This window comes from Phyllopteryx taeniolatus, chromosome 9 (assembly GCF_024500385.1).
Source record: "Phyllopteryx taeniolatus isolate TA_2022b chromosome 9, UOR_Ptae_1.2, whole genome shotgun sequence".
In the NCBI taxonomy this organism is placed as follows: Eukaryota; Metazoa; Chordata; class Actinopteri; order Syngnathiformes; family Syngnathidae; genus Phyllopteryx; species Phyllopteryx taeniolatus.
In genome coordinates this window covers 14,504,393-14,524,443 of record NC_084510.1, presented here as the reverse complement: position 1 = coordinate 14,524,443, position 20,051 = coordinate 14,504,393, and the positions used below count along the sequence as shown (strand labels likewise).

General features: G+C 40.5%; 2 protein-coding genes and 1 long non-coding RNA gene across 8 annotated transcripts in view; 2 read left to right on the top strand and 1 right to left on the bottom strand.

Moving 5' to 3' along the window:
• Positions 1-147: 147 nt before the first annotated feature.
• ddx19b (DEAD-box helicase 19b) lies at positions 148-14,648 on the top strand. Its single transcript, XM_061784758.1, has 12 exons — positions 148-358; positions 815-854; positions 934-1,026; positions 2,621-2,756; positions 3,928-4,020; positions 4,972-5,074; positions 5,180-5,294; positions 5,404-5,581; positions 9,269-9,506; positions 9,734-9,896; positions 10,837-11,028; positions 11,297-14,648. The coding sequence occupies exons 1-12, from the start codon at positions 302-304 to the stop codon at positions 11,356-11,358; spliced, it is 1,470 nt and encodes a 489-aa protein (XP_061640742.1). The 5' UTR covers positions 148-301; the 3' UTR covers positions 11,359-14,648.
• pusl1 (pseudouridine synthase like 1) overlaps positions 14,621-20,051 on the bottom strand; it is a 24,033-nt gene continuing 18,602 nt past the window's right edge. For 2 of the 6 annotated variants that reach the window (XM_061784759.1, XM_061784762.1), the window contains exons 6-7: positions 17,860-17,914; positions 14,749-15,645 (exon numbers count right to left, since the gene is read on the bottom strand). In XM_061784759.1, coding sequence (XP_061640743.1) covers positions 15,340-15,645; positions 17,860-17,914 — 361 coding nt within the window. In that variant the 3' untranslated portion in view covers positions 14,749-15,339. Of the gene's footprint in view, positions 14,718-14,748; positions 15,646-16,480; positions 16,640-17,859; positions 17,915-20,051 lie in introns of those variants that run through there. The other 4 variants (XM_061784763.1, XM_061784760.1, XM_061784764.1 and 1 more) reach the window with 4 other exon arrangements.
• The window catches only part of LOC133483466 (uncharacterized), a 19,619-nt gene continuing 15,621 nt past the window's right edge, over positions 16,054-20,051 (top strand). Inside the window, exon 1 of the long non-coding RNA XR_009790120.1 lies at positions 16,054-16,282. This is a non-coding gene — a long non-coding RNA (uncharacterized LOC133483466). The remainder of the gene's footprint in view (positions 16,283-20,051) is intronic.

Sequence of the window (20,051 nt, the reverse complement as noted above, 5' to 3'; positions counted from 1 at the left end):
GCATTTTTAAAGAATAGTCAAAAGTTTGTAATCTACTAACTATCACAATGCTTTTCACCACCATAATAACAATGTTTACAATGTTTATTTTTAAGGGGTTACAGCGAAATCAAACTAGGAACGTTAAACGGTAGGAACTATTTCCATGCACTTCAGTTCTACTGGGTTGACTGAGCCGTTGTACAAGGCTCTCAGTTGCTGCACGCTATTGTGAATGAGAAGTACTGTAGTTTACTTTTCTTTCGCCCATAGCGTGAGACGTTTTCAAAGTTTGGGTTTTTAAATAACGACAGGGAAAACGATGTCTTCAGACTCCTGGGCCCAGGCAGTGGACGAGCAAGAGGCCGCGGCGGAATCAGTAAATATGCTTGTTCATGTTGTATCAGCCGTTAACATGTTTGTCTCGGGCCTATCGCCGGTAAATATGAATGCTTACAATTTATTTTATTTTTTTTAATGCCTGACATTGTTTCAACACAAAGCTGGTTGTAATGCCGAGCCTCCAAACATTTACTTAGCCTAAACGCAACATACGCCAAATGAGCTCGTAAAGAGGTGCTGGGTGCCCTGCGTGTGGCTAGCTTTAGCAGATGCTACCGTTAACGATAATTCATTGAGGCAGCTTTAGCTGGCTGGCAAGCGAATGATGCAAGAGGCTCCGAAATAGCTAAGCTGAATAAGCTCTGGCTTCTCCTTGGCTTGAGCTTCCCAAGTTTTATGAATCAAGGACACGATTAAATATGTAACAATGTACAAACAATGACAGTAACATGTTTTTCTCAGTCTAAGTGATTTTTAAATTGTTTTCCTACAGATTGGAAACCTTCAAATAAAAGAGACGCTTGGAGAAAACGGTATGTTTTGTTTGCAAAGTTTCTAGACTAACTTTAAGCACTTTTTAGAATATGATCTGATTTAATTTTGTTAATTTAGGAACATCTCTACTGCCAGCAGACAGTAATGCTGCAAAGCCAGACGTGGGAGTTAAGACTACTGGGGATAAGACGACAAATGATGATGAAAGAGGTGAACTGATTTTGTATTTATTTATATATCCATACATTTTCTGCACTGCTTATCCGCACAACAGTCGCGGGCATACTGGTGCCTATCTCATCTGACTCTGGGCGAGAGACGGGGTACACCCTGAACTGGTGGCCAGCGAATCGCAGGGCACATGTAGACAAACAACCATTCACATTCACACCTACGGGCAATTAATTTAGAGTCTTCAGTTAACCTACCATACATGTATTTGGGATGTGGGAGGAAACCGGAGTAAATGACTTTATTTTTAATTAAAATCCTTCACCCACACGAAACTTTAGAGCATAATTCGACACAAAGGCGGCATGTTTACGTCCAACCGTTCGTGCTACCGCTAGCTTGCTAGGCTACATAACATTTTATTGCCTGCTTGTGAGCCGTAACATATTAAAAGTATGTGAACATACCTCAAGCAAGCCTTAAACGAACGTCAAAAGATCATAGGTCACTTCCTGTTGGGTTTACGATAATGCTCGCACTGACTTTTTGTGCGTCTGGGTCTGCTTTATATGCGTACCAATTTTCAGAGCCGTAGGTCTTTAACATATCACTGAGTTGTTCTTTGATGTAGTTTAGGTTATGGTTCTAGGGAGCGCTGTCGAGCCATTTTTTGGTAATCGTGACCACAAACGTGAAATTATCAAATTTTCAACCAAACCCGATGTGAGTGTTTTCATGCATGTTTAAGGGCCTCAAAAATTGCCTTGTTTATGATGACTAAAATAATAATAATATAATAATTTCTACATAAACTATTAATAGAGACCTCACAGCGGTCGCTGCTTGGCCCTAATAAGACATTAAAGCGGTTATAGATGAGCGTTATGTCATGGCACCTCACCAGTGGATCAAAGATGTTGCGAGCACAGCGTACATAGTCACTCCCATACACTACAAGCAAGGTTCAAAGTAAATCAGCAACCGCATGTGTTTTGCAATAATAATTGACTATTTTTATAATTTCATATGTACCTTTGGATGAAATAGTGAAGCGTGCAGTCATGCGAGCGAAGTATGTAGCGCTCTGGGTATAGTCAGTGATTGGGGCTGAGGCAGCCTCTCAAATTATCCCCACACACTCTTATTCTTGTCCATTTTAACCTGCTTCTTTCTTGACAAACGCTATTTTTCTATAGTTTAATAGAAGTGATGTAATACAATATACTGTATGTGGAGGTTCAAACCCCGATAAAGAGCTGCTGTTTTCCGTCACAGCGTGTCGGTAGATGTGCAGGGCTCAATGTGTGGGTGTGAGTCGCCAACTTTTTTTGTTTGTTTTTGTTATGGTCCATTCCAGTTGGGTTTGGCCATGTCGCGCGGCGGCCCTTATTTCACATACTTGTTGAAGGCTAGAGCTTCGGAAATTCTATACTCATCACACCATGGACAATTTTAAAATGGTCTTATAACAATGTTTACACATGTAGAAGGCTATTTGCAAGAGTGCAAGTTTGTCATGTTTATATTATCGTCATATGCTATGCCTCATTTATTTAGTTGGTCCTCCAGCACAGTATCAATTTCTCCCAGCTTTAAAGCACCATTTTTAATTTGATTGTCTTTTTCTACACAGACGACAAAGCGGCCCAGTCTTTGTTGAATAAGCTCATCAGAAGTAATCTTGTCAACACCACGAATCAAGTTGAAGTACTTCAAAAGGATCCCAACTCTCCACTGTACTCCGTTAAATCCTTTGAGGAGTTGCGACTGTAAGTGGAATATATATCGTCGTTTAATTTATTCATAATCCCTCATATGTCCTGACAATGATTTAGAGCAACTGTAATTAAGTAATAATTAGCAAATGTGTATGCAGGTTATCCATTAAAAGACACATTATGCATTCCCCTCAGTTTAAAACGGTTCCCAGGTGTCTCAATAACATGATCTGTGAAATACAAAATACCACCATGAATCCGGAATACTTTACACATGCTATTTTTGTCTCGCTGAAATGAACCCGTTATTTGGCGTTGGCCCTGTCTTATGTAAGTGAGAGACTATACCCAGCTCTACTGTATATAATGGTGGGCTGCTGGGTTAGACCTTTTGGTACCATGACAGTCAGGGCTTAAGCTTGGTGACTAGTGTGTTCTTTACTTGCGGTAGGAGGGCCCAGAGTGTGGGGAGGGAAAAACCCACAATTTGTTTTCTACTCAACGCTAAAGTGATGATAGTCAAGTTGACATTGACTGATTGATGATGTCGTTGATGTTTTTTCAGTCGTCAACTTGTTGTGTGCATCTCCAAACACAAACTCGCTCAGTCACCCCTTGGATGCACAGGCATCACTCACCCGACAAGTTCATCCAATCACTTTCAGACACCTCCTCCATATTCAGATACCTTTATGGCCTCACAGACAGTCAGAACTTGTAAAACTCTAACACCAATTGTAATGTAAGACAATTGCAGAGTCGCTATTCACTACAGTACATAAGTATGCAGGTAGATCTCAACAAATTGTATCAAAATCTAGTTTGGTAGTTGAATTCATAGTGAAACTCATATTAAAGAGAGACACTACACACAGAGTGAAATACTTCATGATATTTAAAAAATATATATGTATAATTTTGATGATTATACTTTACAGCAAACGGAACCCCCAAATACACCATCTTCTAGAAATAGAATATTGTAATAATCAAACAATAAAAATTATTTTTAATGTAAAAATTACGCAGGAATTTTCCCTCTTAAAAGTATTTTCCCACTTGTTTAACGAATACATATAATTGATGAGTACTGAAATAAATATACTTTTCTACCATGCTCTAATTGTAAATTTGAAGTGCTGAACAACTCGATTTTTTTTATTGAATATACAATTTGTTGTTGTATTCCTGCACCAAAACATGTTGTTTCTTTTATGTGCAGCAAACCACAGCTCCTTCAGGGTGTTTATGGCATGGGTTTTAACCGGCCGTCCAAAATCCAGGAAACCGCCTTACCTATGATGCTTGCTGAACCGTGAGTATGCTGCACATGGGCTAAGTGTTATACTGTGCTTTGCTACCTTTTCTGCAGTATTAGTGTTGCACCAAGTACCGAAACCAGTAGCGTGCCGAGGTATTTTGCTCGAGTTGGTCTTCCTCATCGGGCCGCCTCGCCTTGTTTCCGCGTTTTGTTTTTCTTTTTTTCCCGCGGAAACTCAGCTTCGTCTTCTTGATTTGGCGAAGCTCGTTTTCCTGCTTCCTCCACTTGCGAACCATGGATTCGTTGATCTTGAATTATCTCGTGGCTGCTCGATTCCCATGTTCCTCCGCGTAACTGATAGCTTGCAGTTTAAACTGTGCTTCGTAAGCGTGTCTCTTCGTAGGTGACATTTTCGGGGGTCCTTAGCAAAACCGATGTTGTTTTGCACAATGCACACTCCGGAAAGGCTCCCAGTCAGTCAAGATGTTAAAAAAAAAAAAACTAAAAAAAAAAAATACACCCCGGCGCTATATACCTACTGGGGGCGTGGCTTTAGCGGCCTACTTCACGCACCCTTCCCTTGTCTTCAGCCACGTCCGCTTTTCCTCTGTGTAAGCAGCGTGTTGGCAGGAAATGCTAAAAAAATAAATAAAAAAAAGTCGCGCGAGCGGTGCGCTCATCACACAACATTTATAGATGTTGGAACTTGGTGCACACATAAGGCGCGCCACATTATAAGGCGCCCCGTCCATTTTGGAGAAAATTTAAGACTTTTAAGTGCGCCTTATGGTCGTGAAAATACAGTATTTGAAGTTGTTTTTCCAGTTTTCATAACACTGCTTTTACTGATGTTTTAGATTTTTACCGGTATCGAGGTACTTTATGCAGAATTTTTGTATCGTGACACCACTACTAAGTACACACTGATAGCACAAACTTAAACCACTGTAAAGCATCTTGCATTCGTATTGCACAATCTGTTTTGGATTATTTTTTTTCTTTTAGCCCACAGAATCTGATCGCCCAGTCTCAATCAGGAACAGGAAAAACAGCTGCCTTTGTCCTCGCCATGCTCAGCCATGTCAATCCTGACAACAAGTATCCTCAGGTTTTTTTTTTTAACATTTTCGGCAATTTCTAATAGGTTTAATTTCAACAATTGTGTAAGTGTAATTTGTGAATCCCTTGTTTCTCCTGTTTCCTCTCCCATCAGTGTCTGTGTTTGTCACCCACCTATGAACTGGCACTTCAGACTGGCAAAGTGATTGAGCAGATGGGTAAAAACTATCCTGAAGTCAAGTTAGTTTACGCCATCCGAGGAAAAAGGCGTACGTCTTTGCACACTCTACTTTTCATATGCAGTGTCATATTTATTCATCTGCTTTTCTGCATGTTATTCATCTGCTTTTCTGCATGTTTTCTCTCGAAATGTTCCAGTGCAGCGAGGCGCGAAGCTTCAGGAACAGATAGTCATTGGCACACCCGGCACCATGCTAGACTGGTGCAGCAAGTTGAAGTTCGTCGATCCTGAGAAGATTCGGGTGTTCGTGCTGGATGAGGCTGATGTCATGATTGCAACGCAGGGTCACAAAGACCAGAGTATCCGCATCCAGAGGTGAAAATGAATGTTTAAAAGAACATTGTTCTGGAATAGGGTGCTTAGCAAATTTATTAGACCACTTCCACCCATTTGGCACAGAGACCATTCAGTATCATTAAGTGGTTGAATGTGAACTCTTTCAGTTTCAGTGACATTTTGCAATTTGAACTGGGAAAAATGGAATTCACCTTTTTATACCCAAAGTTTAGTCTTTTTTGCCCAAGGAATTACTATATTTAACTATAATTTGTGTCTTAACAATTATGAATGTGCTTTACTATTGTTTTTTGTCATGGATAATTCACTGTATATTTTAGCATGGACATTTCATTTCAGTTAGAGCTTCCATATGCTTTTGTATTAACCATTATACAAACATAAAAAACAAAATAAATTTACATTTACACAATTTTTTGATGTCCACCCAAAAAGGTTCGGAATCTGTTAAAGCAGTGTTCCTCAAACTCTTGCACCGGTTTAGAGTAGGCATTTTTTCATCACGGACTGTCTGTCAAGGTGTGGCGTGTGTGTGTGTACACACTATGGGTACAGAAAGTATTCAGACCCCCTTAAATTTTTTACTGTTATATTGCAGTCATTTGCTAAAATTATTTATTTTTTTCCTCATTAAAATACACACCGCACCCCATATTGAAAGAAAAAAATTTAATTGTTGACATTTTTGCAGATTTATTAAAAAAGACCAAACTGAAATATCACACAGCCATAAGTATTCAGACCCATTGCTCAGTATTTAGTGGAAGCACCCTTTTGAGCTAATACAGCCATGAGTCTTTTTGGAATGAAGTTTTTCACACCCGGAATTGGAGATCCTCTGTCATTCCTCCTTGCAAATCCTCTCAAGTTCTGTCAGGTTGGATGGTGAATATTGGTGGACAGCCATTTTCAGGTCGCTCCGGAAATGCTCAGTTGGGTTTAAGTCAGGGCTCTGGCTGGAACATTCAAGAATAGTCACGTAGTTGTTCTGAAGCCACTCCTTTGTTATTTTAGCTGTGTGCTTAGGGTCATTGTGTTGTTGGAAGGTGAACCTTCAGTCTAGTCTGAGGTCCAGAGCACTCTGGAGAAGGTTTTCGTCCAGGTTATCCCAGTACTTGGCCGCATTCATCTTTCCTATGATTGCAAACAGTCGTCCTGTCCCTGCAGCTGAAAACCACCCCCACAGCATGATGCTGCCACCACCATGCTGCACTGTTGGGACTGTATTGGACAGGTGATGAGCAGTGCCTGGTTTTCTCCACACATACTGCCCTGGAATTAAGGCCAAAAAGTTCTATCTTAGTCTCATCAGACCAGAGAATCTTATTTCTCACCATCTTGGAGTCCTTCAGGTGTTTTTTAAAAAAATATATATTATTATTTTTTTTTTTGGCAAACTCCATTCCGTTGGGCCACTCTGCCATAAAGCCCTGACTGGTGGAGGGCTGCAGTGATGGTTGACTTTTTAGACTTTTTCCCCATCTCCTGACTGCATCTCTGGAGCTCAGCCACAGTGATCTTTGGGTTCTTTTTTACCCATCTTCTCCCCCAATTGCTCAGTTTGGCTAGACGCCCAGCTCTAGGAAGGGTTCTGGTCGTCCCAAACATCTTCCATTTAAGGATTATGGAGGCCACTGTGCTCTTAGGAACCTTAAGTGCAGCAGAATTTTTTTTGTAACCTTGGCCAGATCTGTGCCTTGCCACAATTCTGTCTCTGAGCTCTTTGGGCAGTTCCTTTGACCTCATGATTCTCATTTGCTCTGACATGCACTGTGAGCTGTAAGGTCCTATATAGACAGGTGTGTGGCTTTCCTAATCAAGTCCAATCAGTATAATCAAACACAGCTGGACTCCAATGAAGGTGTAGAACCATTTTAAGGATGATGAGAAGAAATGGACAGCACGCGAGTTAAATATGAGTGTCCCAGTAAAGGGTCTGAATACTTATGGCTGTGTGATATTTCAGTTTTTCTTTTTTTTAGTTAATTTGCAAACATTTCAACAATTCCGTTTTTTTTCTGTCAATATGGGGTGCTGTGTACATTGAGGAAAAAAAGAACTAAATTATTTTAGCAAATGCCTGCAATATGACAGAGTGAAATATTTAAGGGGCCCTGAATACTTTCCATACCCACTGTGTGTGTGTGTGTGTGTGTGTGTGTGTGTGTGTATTTAGTCGGCATTTTTTCATCACGGACCGGCTGTCAAGGTGTGGCATATATATACTGTATATACAGCAAAAATAAATTAACACAACCAGCTTAACAATGAATGTTAAATACAACAACTCACATTATTTGTTGTTGTATCAGTGCGAGCCCTGGGCTTGTTCCTTATGTCCAGTCTGCTCTGTAGTTTTATCTTAGTTACTATCACTGCAGAAAAGCCCACTTCACAAAGATAGGATGTTGGAAATGGTAGCCGCAGTTATTCAGTTGATCTCATTTTCTTTCAAAATCTCCAATGGCTTATCATTTAGTCCAGGGTGCTTGGTCTCCGTTGGCTAGTTTGTCGCCACATACAGTATTATGCAGAGCAGACTTGGTGCGTGAGAGTTACCTGTTGCGATAAACCCGTATTTTAAGTTGTACACCTCTTAGAGGTCGTAGGCGCTTCTTCTGGCTCCTCGGGTGGCCTTTTTCTTTTTGAAAAGAAGTTTTCCAAAGAAGTTTTTTTTACAAATTTTTTGCTAGTCTGCGCATTTATTTTTAGTAACGTTTTACGCGGTCTAGTGTTTCGTTCAAAGAACAAATATTTTCAGTGAATGTACTCAACTGAGGCGGCACGGTGGCCGACTGGTTAGAGCGTCAGCCTCACAGTTCTGAGGACCCGAGTTCAATCCCCGGCCCCGCCTGTGTGGAGTTTGCATGTTCTCCCCGTGTCTGCGTGGGTTTTCTCCGGGTACTCCGGTTTCCTCCCACATCCCAAAAACATGCATGAATTGGAGACTCTAAATTGCCCGTAGGCATGACTGTGAGTGCGAATGGTTGTTTGTTCCTATGTGCCCTGCGATTGGCTGGCAACCAGTTCAGGGTGTACCCCGCCTCCTGCCCGATGACAGCTGGGATAGGCTCCAGCACGCCCGCGACCCTAGTGAGGAGAAGCGGCTCAGAAAATGGATGGATGGATGTACTCAACTGAAGTAGTTTAGGAACTGATTCGTTCTTTGAGCTTAGCCACAGCCTTGATCAAGTCGTCTGGGTGCGGAAACCAAAGCGTTCTGTGTAAGTCTTGACGTGTCAATGAGATGCGCAGCTGTTGCGGCAGAGAAGATCCTGTCAATTTTCAAAATAAAACCCATTTGACACGTGAAACGCAATAATACAACGGAAATTATATAAATTGGTCATTCATTCAATGCGGCCCGGTAACAAATGCCTCACAGACTGGGGGTTTGGAACCACTGTGTTAAAGCACTTCTATAAGATAAGGCTATTGCCTGACTAAATTTAAGCTCTTCTTACTTGGTCAGCACCACGATATTTTCATATTGGACATGACTTTGGCCTGAGCACAAGAACAGTGAATAGGTGAGTTTTTCAGCTAATAATGGGTGATAGGTTCCATCCAAGAAATCTGTGAATAGGTGAATTTGCACAGAAACCCTGAATATGCGGGGGTTGACTATATTGTCTATTCAGATTTTGAGGTTCCCTGGTACTTTTCAAAGGATGCTCAAAGCTTAATTTGTTCCCTTCCATGTAGGATGCTGCCCAAAAACTGCCAGATGTTGCTGTTCTCAGCCACCTTTGAGGAGACTGTTTGGGACTTCGCCAAGCGCATCGTGCCTGACCCAAATATCATCAAATTAAAACGAGAGGAGGAAACTCTGGATACGATCAAACAATACTACGTGTTGTGTAACAGCAAAGAGGAGAAGTTTGAAGCCCTGTGCAACATCTATGGAGCCATCACCATCGCCCAGGCCATGATTTTCTGTCATGTGAGAAGCCCCCTGTCACCCAGAAGTTTTCATTTGATCGCTTATCAGTGCTATTACATGTTCCTTGGAAACAGTACAGAGTTTGGGTAGATTTTAAAGAACATTACTATAAGTGGGGTTGTTTTAAGGAAAATGTCTTTTTTCCACATAAAGCACAGTGCGTTTTGCTACTTGAGTCTCTCGCTGGTATATAAGCTGATGACTCTGCTTTCCTCTCTGGGATCCAGACAAGGAAGACCGCAGGCTGGCTGGCGGGGGAGCTTTCCAGAGAGAACCACCAGGTGGCGCTGCTCAGCGGAGAGATGCAAGTGGAGCAGAGAGCCGCAGTCATTGAACGCTTCAGAGATGGAAAGGAGAAGGTCCTTGTAACCACAAATGTCTGTGCCAGAGGTGAGGAACACATGCAGACCAAGTAGAACATATTGAAACCCTCCTATCACTTTGTATGTACAGTAAAAATACATTATTTCCACATTTAAATGAGCATATAATGTCACAGAATTAAGGAGGAATGTGATGACCAGCATATGGAACTATAGGGTGTCCAACGAGTCAAATTTATCACAAAAGCAGATGAATTACAAAATTATTACAAAATGAGATTTTTTTTTTTTTTTTAATTATTATTAGGTCATCCACTCCCTGCATCCATCCATAGATTTCTTGTGCTATGCACGACTAATGTCTATGATGGTGGATGTTTTGCATCCTTAATCCTGTTGTCTCGCTCTGATTTTTTTTTTCAATAAACCGTTTTTCTTAAGGAGTTGTCATTTTTTAGGGGTTTATTTAACAAACCCATTTCATCAACAGTGTACCGTGCAGTTTGTACAGTGCACAAATGCAATGTGATTAAAAACATTGATAACCACTGAGTACATAAATAATCTGATAAACACATCACATCAATAGCTTTTTAAAATATTGTTTTAACTTGTAATGCGGCTTTGTTAACACTCTATACTGTTGTGGTTGATGTACAGTCTACTCCAAAAGTATTGGAACGGCAAGGTCAAGTCCTTTGATTTTGAAGACATTTAGGTTTCAGAGCAAAAGATGAATGAGACAAAGCTTCAGAATTCCATCTTTTATTTCATGGCATTTACATATAGATGTGTTAAACAAATCAGGACAGCGAACTGTGATAGTGTAGATAAAGTGCTACATAAGTGCAGGCCATTTACCTTTTGTTTGAACCCACGCACTTTTTGAGTTGCTGTTCCAATACTTTTGGAGGGGACTATTTTTTGGTAAATTGAATTTATTAACATTCATTGCTCCCATGATCTTTTTTCTTAATATTTTTCTGTCTGTGCGTGTCGCATGCCAGGAATTGATGTGGAGCAGGTATCGGTGGTGATCAATTTCGACCTGCCAGTAGACCAGGATGGTAACCCAGACAACGAGACGTACCTGCACAGGATTGGCCGCACGGGTCGATTCGGCAAAAGGGGGCTGGCCATCAACATGGTGGACAGCAGGATGAGTATGAACATCCTCAACAGGATCCAGGATCATTTTAGTAAGTATTTTATAACTGTTTCTGTTGTGCATAGCAAATTGGTCAAGTTCTAAAGACACAATCTTAATGGTAGAGGGCAGTTGCTATGTATGGAGAGTTGTATCAGTGACATTCTTTGTTCAGCATAGTGCACAGTACTAATTACAGTTTGAACTACTTTTAAACTCACAAAAAAATAGTAACAATCCACACATCATATACATTTGTCCATGTTTTTTTATTTGTCCACTGGCAGAAACCATCCCCTAACTGTTTTTCTTTTTTCCAGATAAGAAAATTGAAAAACTAGACACACACGATCTGGATGAAATAGAGAAAATCGCCAGCTAAAGACAAGTGTGCCGATGAAGTGGATGCCAACTCGACTTGTCTGTGCTCTGCAAGGACTGTATGCTTCTTTACGCTGTCTTTTAAGTTTGTATTTTATTTTAAACGTGGGGGGGCGGGGCAGAACCACAAATACTGCACGTTTACACACACGGAATGGACTTCAGTCTGTGGAACATACCCCATTTCACTCTTTTTACTTCTTGAAATAAAGTTATGCTGAAAAAGCAGCTCGCCTTGTTCACATCATACTGTCGAAAACTCTATTTGATTCGGCTGTTCATATATAAACAGGTTAAATGAATGTATCATCCTCTGCAGGCATCACAGCATTGCCAGTCCGTAGAAAGTGTGAAGTTGGGTATGCTGCTGCTTTGAGTGCTCGTGCGCCGTTTTGGATGATGACTTTGATGGTTGGATTTAAGGGTCTATGCAAACTTATGGTGTATACCTATACTCACATGACAGATTGAATCCTAAATTAACCTCAACAATAGCTTCAGGGTGCGTAGCCAAATGCCAAAAAGGCTGCCTATGGAAATGAGACACTACTGACTCAACATACGAAGACTCAAGATCATTCTGGGTTTAGCCCAGTCGTGTGTCTCTCACATTTTATTTATATAGTATTAAAACTGCTCAGCTGTAATGTAGCCATTGTTTTGAAACATTTGTCATGTTTAGTTTCTATCCAAATGATTTTGTCTCGCAATTGCCTCAGTCACGGTTGGACTTAAGATCCATGACATTCTTCTTCACCCAAAAAAGATTGTGAGTTAGATAAATACACAAAGCCTCCCTCAAGTGCATTATGTATACATATGGTTTTGTTATTGATAATCCAAAATATTGGACTTAAAATGCTGAAGGACACTTGAAATTTTTATCTGTTGAACTCTTAAACCAAATGCTGAATTGATTTGAGGACCTATGCCAATCAGATTTACTGTTACAACACGCGTGATAGACGTGTACTTGTGTACACATTTAAAACTCATAGGAACAAAGAAATTGTGTGACTGATGTATTGATAGTGTCACTTCTGAGAAGTGCAAAAACACATTCCTCATGAGGTTCAACTTTGACTGTCGCAGCTTTGAAAAAAAAAAAAAAAAAAGATTGGCTGTGCATCTGTCGGTGACTGTTTAACTTGTGACAGCAATCCTCTGGGACGTTGCATGACAATGATTGGTCTATTTGAACCTTCACCAAACCTCATTTGGCACCCACTGGCGCTGACAAGATGGTGGCGGTGGTCTGCTTTTATTCATGGTTTGCAGGAAATGGATGCAGCCAAATCGGAGGCGAGCGACAGTGTGTGCTAAATATCCACATGGATCATCAGTGAAAATTAAATGGTGTATGCAGTTTCATTTGGATGTACAATATACAGGGGGGGGGGGGGGGGGAGGGAGTATTAGTCAGCCACCAATTGTGCAAGTTCTCCCACTTAAAAAGATGAGAGGGCTGTAATTTTCATCATAGGTATACCTCACCTATGAGAGACAAAATGAGAGCAAAAATCACATTGATTTTTAAATAATTTATTAGCAAATTATGGTAGAAAATAAGTATTTAGTCACCTACAATCAACCAAGATTTCTGGCTCTCACAGACCTGTAGCTTCTTAAAGAGCCTCCCCTGTCCTCCACTCGTTACCTGTCTTAATCGCACCTGTTTGAACTCATCAGTATAAAAGACACCTGTCCACAACCTCAAACGGTCACTCTCCAAACTCCACTATGACTAAGACAAAACAGCTTTCAAAGGACGATAGAAACAAAATTGTAGACCTGCACCAGGCTGGGAAGACAATCTGCAATAGGTAAGCAGCTTGGTGTGAAGAAATCAACTGTGGGAGCAATTATTAGAAAATGGAAGACATACGAGACCACTGATAATCTCCCTCAATCTGGGGCTCCACGCAAGATCTCACTCCGTGAGGTCAGAATGATCACAAGAATGGTGAGCAAAAATCCCAGAAGCCGGGGTCCTATTGAATGACCTGTAGAGAGCTGGGACCAAAGTAACAAAGGCTAGCATCAGAAAAACACTACGCCGCCAGGGATTCAAATCCTGCAGTGCCCGACGTGTCCCCCTGCTTAAGCCAGTACATTTCCAGGCCCGTCTGAAGTTTGCTAGAGAGCATTTGGATGGTCCCGAAGAGGATTGAGAGAATGTGATATAGTGAGATGAAACCAAAATAGAACTTTTTGGTAAAAACTCAACTTGTGTTTGGAGGAGAAAGAATGCTGAGTTGCATCAAAAAGAACACCATACCTACTGTGAAGCATGGGGGTGGAAACATGCTTTGGGGCTGTTTTTCTGCAAAGGGACCAGGACGACTTATCAGTGTAAAGAAAAGAATGAATGGGGCCATGTATTGTGAGATTGTCAAGGGCATTGACGATGAAACGTAGCTGTCTCTTTCAGCACGACAATGATCCCAAACACACCGCCCGGGCAACGAAGGAGTGGCTTCGTAAGGAGGATTCCAAGGTCCTGGAGTGGCCTAGCCAGTCTCCAGATCTCAACCCCATAGAAAATCTTTGGAGGGAGTTGAAAGTCTGTTGCCCAGCCACAGCCCCAAATCATCACTGCTCTCGAGGAGATCTGCATGGAGGAATGGGCCAAAATACCAGCAACAGTCTGTGAAAACCTTGTGAAGACTTACAGAAAACATTTGACCTCTGTCATTGGCAACAAAGGGTATATGTAAAGTATTGATACCAATATATAATAGACCAATACCAAAGTATTGAGATGAACTTTTATCGACCAAATACTTATTTTCCACCATAATTTGCAAATAAATTCTTTAAAAATCAGGGATTGTGTATATTTTTTTTTCTCATTTTGTCTGTCATAGGTGAGGTATACCTATGATGAAAATTACAGGCCTCTCTCATCCTTTTAAGTGGGACAACTTACACAATTGGTGGCTGACTGAATACTTTTTGCACCACTGTACATAGTGGGCATGTGTGGGCATGTTCGATATGGTATACCACTGTTAGGATGCACACACACCAGTTACGCTCCACATGTAAACTTTTTATTAGAAACTGCCCTGTGTTCATGTATACACAGTATGTAGGCTTAAGAGTAATAAAACAAGTTAGGCTCAATGTGGGTTTGTGTGTGGTCAACTAGCCGCGCTGGGTTCACAGTCAGTTGTTTATTCTTCATATGAATTAAAATAATGTGTAGGTGGTCATCTGCAGGGTCCTTTGTGTCATAAAAACCCAGTATTAACCAAAAAGTCTTAAATATTAAAAACTTTATTATATGAACATTCACATTTGAGTTTTTGTATCACTCATCGGAGTCCCCAGTTGAGGTTCGGGGTGACAGCAGCAGGTCTGATGGAAGAGTAATTAAGAAATGTCAACACAGCATAACATGACAAAAGATCGCTCAAACAGATAAAGTGTATCTTCGCAATCTAATACAATAACTACCACAGTAGTTCAGCCATGATAAAGACAACTTGAAGATAGCTTACAGTTGTGTATAATTGTTTCTAATGTAAATATCCGCAGGGCTTGATGTGGTCCATGGGCCTAAAGGATTGACACCGCATGTGGGTTTAACTTTTTTTTTTTTTTTTCTCTCCATGAAGCCGCCACAAAAAACTTATCAGTGAAAGCAACCATAGCATTACAACTGGAACTTATAGTGACACAGGAAATTGCTTCACACCTCTTGGTCCTGGCTGCCCAGTACAATATGGCGTCTCAAAGAACAAGGGACTATATGCCACAGAATCAGAATCAGCCATGTTTGGGGGGTAGGAATAACATGTAATTCTCCTGGCATGTCAGTGAGTATTTGCTGAGTTTTACTGTGTAGTGAACTGTTTACTCTTCTGACATGTAACGCATGTAGTAATTTAGTTTTATTATACAGTGGTTAACTTATTTGTATATCAGTCAATAGTTTGATTGTGTTACTTAAAACATTGCCAGTACGATCTTAAATGTTTTACAATTCTGATAGTGTGACCCCGTAATGTATTAATTCAATGATAATTGATTCTAATGGAAAAAATGAGAAGTCAACCACAATGTATGACACACTGTTCGATTGAGCAGTTTTGTTGTTGTTTTTTCCCCTTCCATCCACACCTGACTCTCTGTAGTCCACTCTGGTGAGGAAGAGGCCACGGGCAGGAGCAACTAGGTTCTGTGGATAAGCCAGAGAGTCCCGAGCCTCCATGATCTCTTTCAGCTGAGTAAGTGAGATACTTCCCTGGCCCACGGCTACGAGGGCCCCCGTCATTCTGCGCACCTAAAGCAGCAACAACAACGTGGCTTAAATAGAGAAAAGAAACATGCACCAATAACCGGAACTAGAGTTGCAGTCCCAGTCCAGGAGTTGTTTCAATCGGAATTAATGTAACCATATGGGAATACACTGGAAATGAACAATATTGCAGGTTCAGTTTGATTGGGTTCTATAACAAGAAACTTAAAGGAAGGCTATTTTCTGTTATAAAATGTAATACAAAAAAACAAATGATTTTCTACACGTAGCACATAAAGCAAAAGCAAGGTTATCAAGGACACACCCAATGCTTTGTGTCTTAACTATATTACTGGGGTGAATACATTTGATATCAAAGTACATCTAATTGTAGTAATAAAAAAAATAGCCAATTAAAATAGTGAAGTTGAAAATAAAACAGGACACAGAGATGGACGATATTGATGAGGTCACATAGAATTCTACAGATATTAATTTCATATGTCAAAACTAAATGTTGATTAGCTTTGTATGTGAAACAGTTTGTGCATATACATCCATCCGTTTTCTGTATGGTTTTTCTTTATGGTGTATGGTTGTGGGGGAGCGGGAGCCAATCCTGGTTGACTATTAGCGAGAGAGTGCACACCCTGGACTGGCTGGCAGCCAATCACAGCAGTTGGTAAGTAACTACCATATTTTCCGCACCGTAAGTCGTACCGGATTGTAAGGCGCAGCCTCAATTACGGGGTCAATTTCTGTACTTAAGCCATACATAAGGCGGGCCGTATTATTCGGCGCATGTTAAAACAAGGTAACGGAAGCAAAAGAGTGAGTTTGGTTTAACTTTATTCTACTACGTATTTAAAAGGACACTCACATTTTTTTTTTCAATCTTTTGTCACAAATCCATCGAAGTCCTCATCTTCTGTATCTGAATTGAACAGCTGGGCAATTTCGCCATCAAACATGCCGGGTTCCCTCTCGTCATTGTCTGAGTCAGTCTCATTGCCGGGTGGCTGTTCAGCAATGATGCCGGCTTTCGCGAAAGATCGGACAACAGTCAAATCAGATACCTTAGCCCAGGCATCCACAATCCATTCACATATGATGGCGTAACTCGCCCGGCGCTGCCTCCCAGTCTTAGTAAAGGTGTGTTCGCCGTCTCTCATCCATCGCTCCACGCCGCTCGCAACTTTACTATGAATGCTCTGTTTACACCAATGTCCAGCGGTTGGAGTTCGCTGCGCCACGGTACTCCTTGCGCGGATGGCGAGATGCCGCCTTTTCATAAAACGAAAGCACCAAGACGGACCTCTTTGAAAGTGTTCGATCTTCATGTCTTGTGCTATCGTTATTGCCTTCAGTCGAATGGTGACTGTAGAGACGCTTCTCCCGGCTGTTCTTGTGCTTGATTTCGAATTCTCTCGCGGCTGCTCTATTCCCATTTACAACCGCGTAACTGATAGCCTGTAGTTTGAATTGTGCCTCATAACCATGTCTCTTCGCTGACGCCATTTTCAGGGGTCCTTAGCCAAACAAATGTTGTTTAGCAGCATACCGGTAGTACAGTATACCTACCGGAGGCGTGGCGGAGGTAAGCGTATGTACTGTACGTAGCTTTACGTAATGTTCTCTAATTGGTTTATCACTGCCAGCGTATGTAGTGTACGTATTACGTCCCTATGTCGGCGGGAAATGGTCCGACAGTCAATGAAGCAGAGCGCTTACCAAAATTGAACAACATTTTTACAGATTTTGGAACTCAGTGCACACATAAGGCACACCGGGTTAAAAGGCGCCCCGTCGATTTCTTGAGAAAATTAAAGGCTTTTAGGTGCGCCTTATAGTGCGGAAAATACGGTGCCTTATAGCCCACAATTTCTCATATTTCCATTGAAAGTATCCAACTTGTTTAGCTGAATATTTCCAAAATTCCACTTAACTTCCAATTAGGGACAGGCATAACAATCGATTCTTAATGAATGGAATTGTCGATTAATCATGTCTTGAAGCAATTAAGGCTAAATTAAGTGCACTACTTGGCTGCAACCAACCGAGGCACTGTTCGTCTCAACTTTACTGTCTAAAGAACAACAACATGGCATCAAATATGGAAGGATAAGCTGCATCCACACAATTGCAAGTTTACAACGCTTGTAATAGCATGTGAGCCATCCCAGGTTACGATGGGAAATTGACCGTATACTTTCCACCACTTTAGAACTCTAACCAGCACCAAAACATATTGGAACATACCTGCTTATAGAGAAAAGATCTGCTTTGAAAAGTCAACTCCCAGAATGGAATCTCTCTGCAAGACACCATGCAAACAACGTGTATATAAAAAAGTACAATTAACCATTTTTAAAAAGTCAAACATTGATTGACGGTTCCTGGCTCTTCTAGAAAGTGCTCACCCTCCGAAATAGTTTACTTTCACTTACTTTTCCGACTTTGTTCATTAAAACTTGCAACTTCTCGCCTCAGTCACTTTTTTCCCCCGCAACAGTTTTATTCAAAGTCATTACAAGGATAGATATTGTTTTTTGACACGGTCTTAGCGGTATTAGTGTGGTTATAGGTCAAAATATTACGCACACCTCTTAGTATGTTGCAATTGCAGTTCTACACTACTGAAATCTACAACTATGATAAACCAAATCAACAATAAACCTGAACATTGTCTTCATGAAGTAAGTATTAATGATACAGTTTTTGCATTTCTTCTTATTAGACTGTGCATATGTACCTGATGGACCATGATAAAATAACAAAAGTTCCTATTCTAAATCAGTATCAGTTCGTACCATTTTGAGAGGATATTAAGGTCAAATAAAATAATATAAAGCAGAACTCAAACAAAAACTAATAACGATTACTAAGAAAACTGTCGAAATAATCCTAATGGCTTTTTAAATGTATTTATTTATTTTTTTTAAAGTCAGCAGGAGTGTGAATTTGGATCAAATCAGCAGACCCAGTCAAACATTAAGTTCCAAGCCTCACATACCACAACTCCCTGTTTCAGGATCAAAAATTTAAATCAAGCTTTGGCTTTTCAATAATTCACTCCTCCGTTTCTTCTTTTACCACTGTTACTAATGGTGACCCTCATGAAAAAACAATGGCAGCTTAACTGCAAGGCAACCTTTTAAAGATACAAGAGGTTCAACCATTTATTTCAATAAAAGAGGATGTGGCTTTCAGTTTAGTTAAAGTATTAGTACTAAATGCTGAGCCTGCTAACAGCTACCATTTGTTCACATTGTCAGCTATGTCATCCGGCCAAATAATTAATATCGAAGAAAGTGCTATTTGGCACCCACAGATGTGTAGTCCCTCTCCCGCCTACTCCGTTGCCAAACTGGAGTATTTGGAACGCTCATTTAAAGTGCTGACCTGTATGACACAACGACACATTCATTAACACAAACGTGTCAAAGCAAGACTTTTTAAAATGTATTATTCCAAAACATCTCTTGTTGCTTTTACATATAAACGACACCATAAACTCATGCATGGTGGCCACTTCATTAGGAACTGCCATTTTGATTAAATTTACTTGGTCAACCATGAGGAGAGACAAAGAAAAATAATTTGTTTAAAAAAAAAAATCGCTCAAGACAGACTTTATAAGATTTTAACGCTAAGACAGGATATCTTGGAATGTTGAAGTCCTGTTTCCATGCCAGTGTTGTTTTATAGAATACAAGGGATTGTTGTTGCACAGAAAAACTGTTCCAGCACAAAGACCTACAGAATACAGTGGATTCTCGGTTTATGATAGTCCCGATATATGATAGCTTGTCGTTATGGCATGCAATGAACTAGTTTCAGTTCCAGTGTGCAAGCCAACCACGTGTTTAACGTTAAGGAATTTTTTTTCCCATTTGATTATTTTAGATTTTGGCCTGTGTTATGCGTGTATGTTTTTCATACAAATATTTACTGTAAGTATGGCTTTAGTAGAGAGTACACCTGTTGCAACTTATAAAATTGTGTTACGTGTCGGCAGTAACGGAACTCTGTGTTAAACCGAGGACCTACAGTGGGTACGGAAAGTATTCAGACCCCCTTAAATTTTTCACTCTTCGTTATATTGTAGCCATTTGCTAAAATCATTAAGTTCACTTTTCCCCCTCATTAATGTACACACAGCACCCTATATTGACAGAATAAAACGGAATTGTTGAAATTTCTGCAGATTTATTAAAGAAAAACTGAAATATCACACAGCCATAAGTATTCAGACCCTTTTCTGTGAAACTCATATGTAACTCAGGTCCTGTCCATTTCTTCTGATCATCCTTGAGATGGTTCTACACCTTCATTGGAGTCCAGCTGTGTTTGATTATACTGACTGGACTTGATTAGGAAAGTCACACACCTGTCTATATAAGACCTTACAGCTCACAGTGCATGTCAGAGCAAATGAGAATCATGAGGTC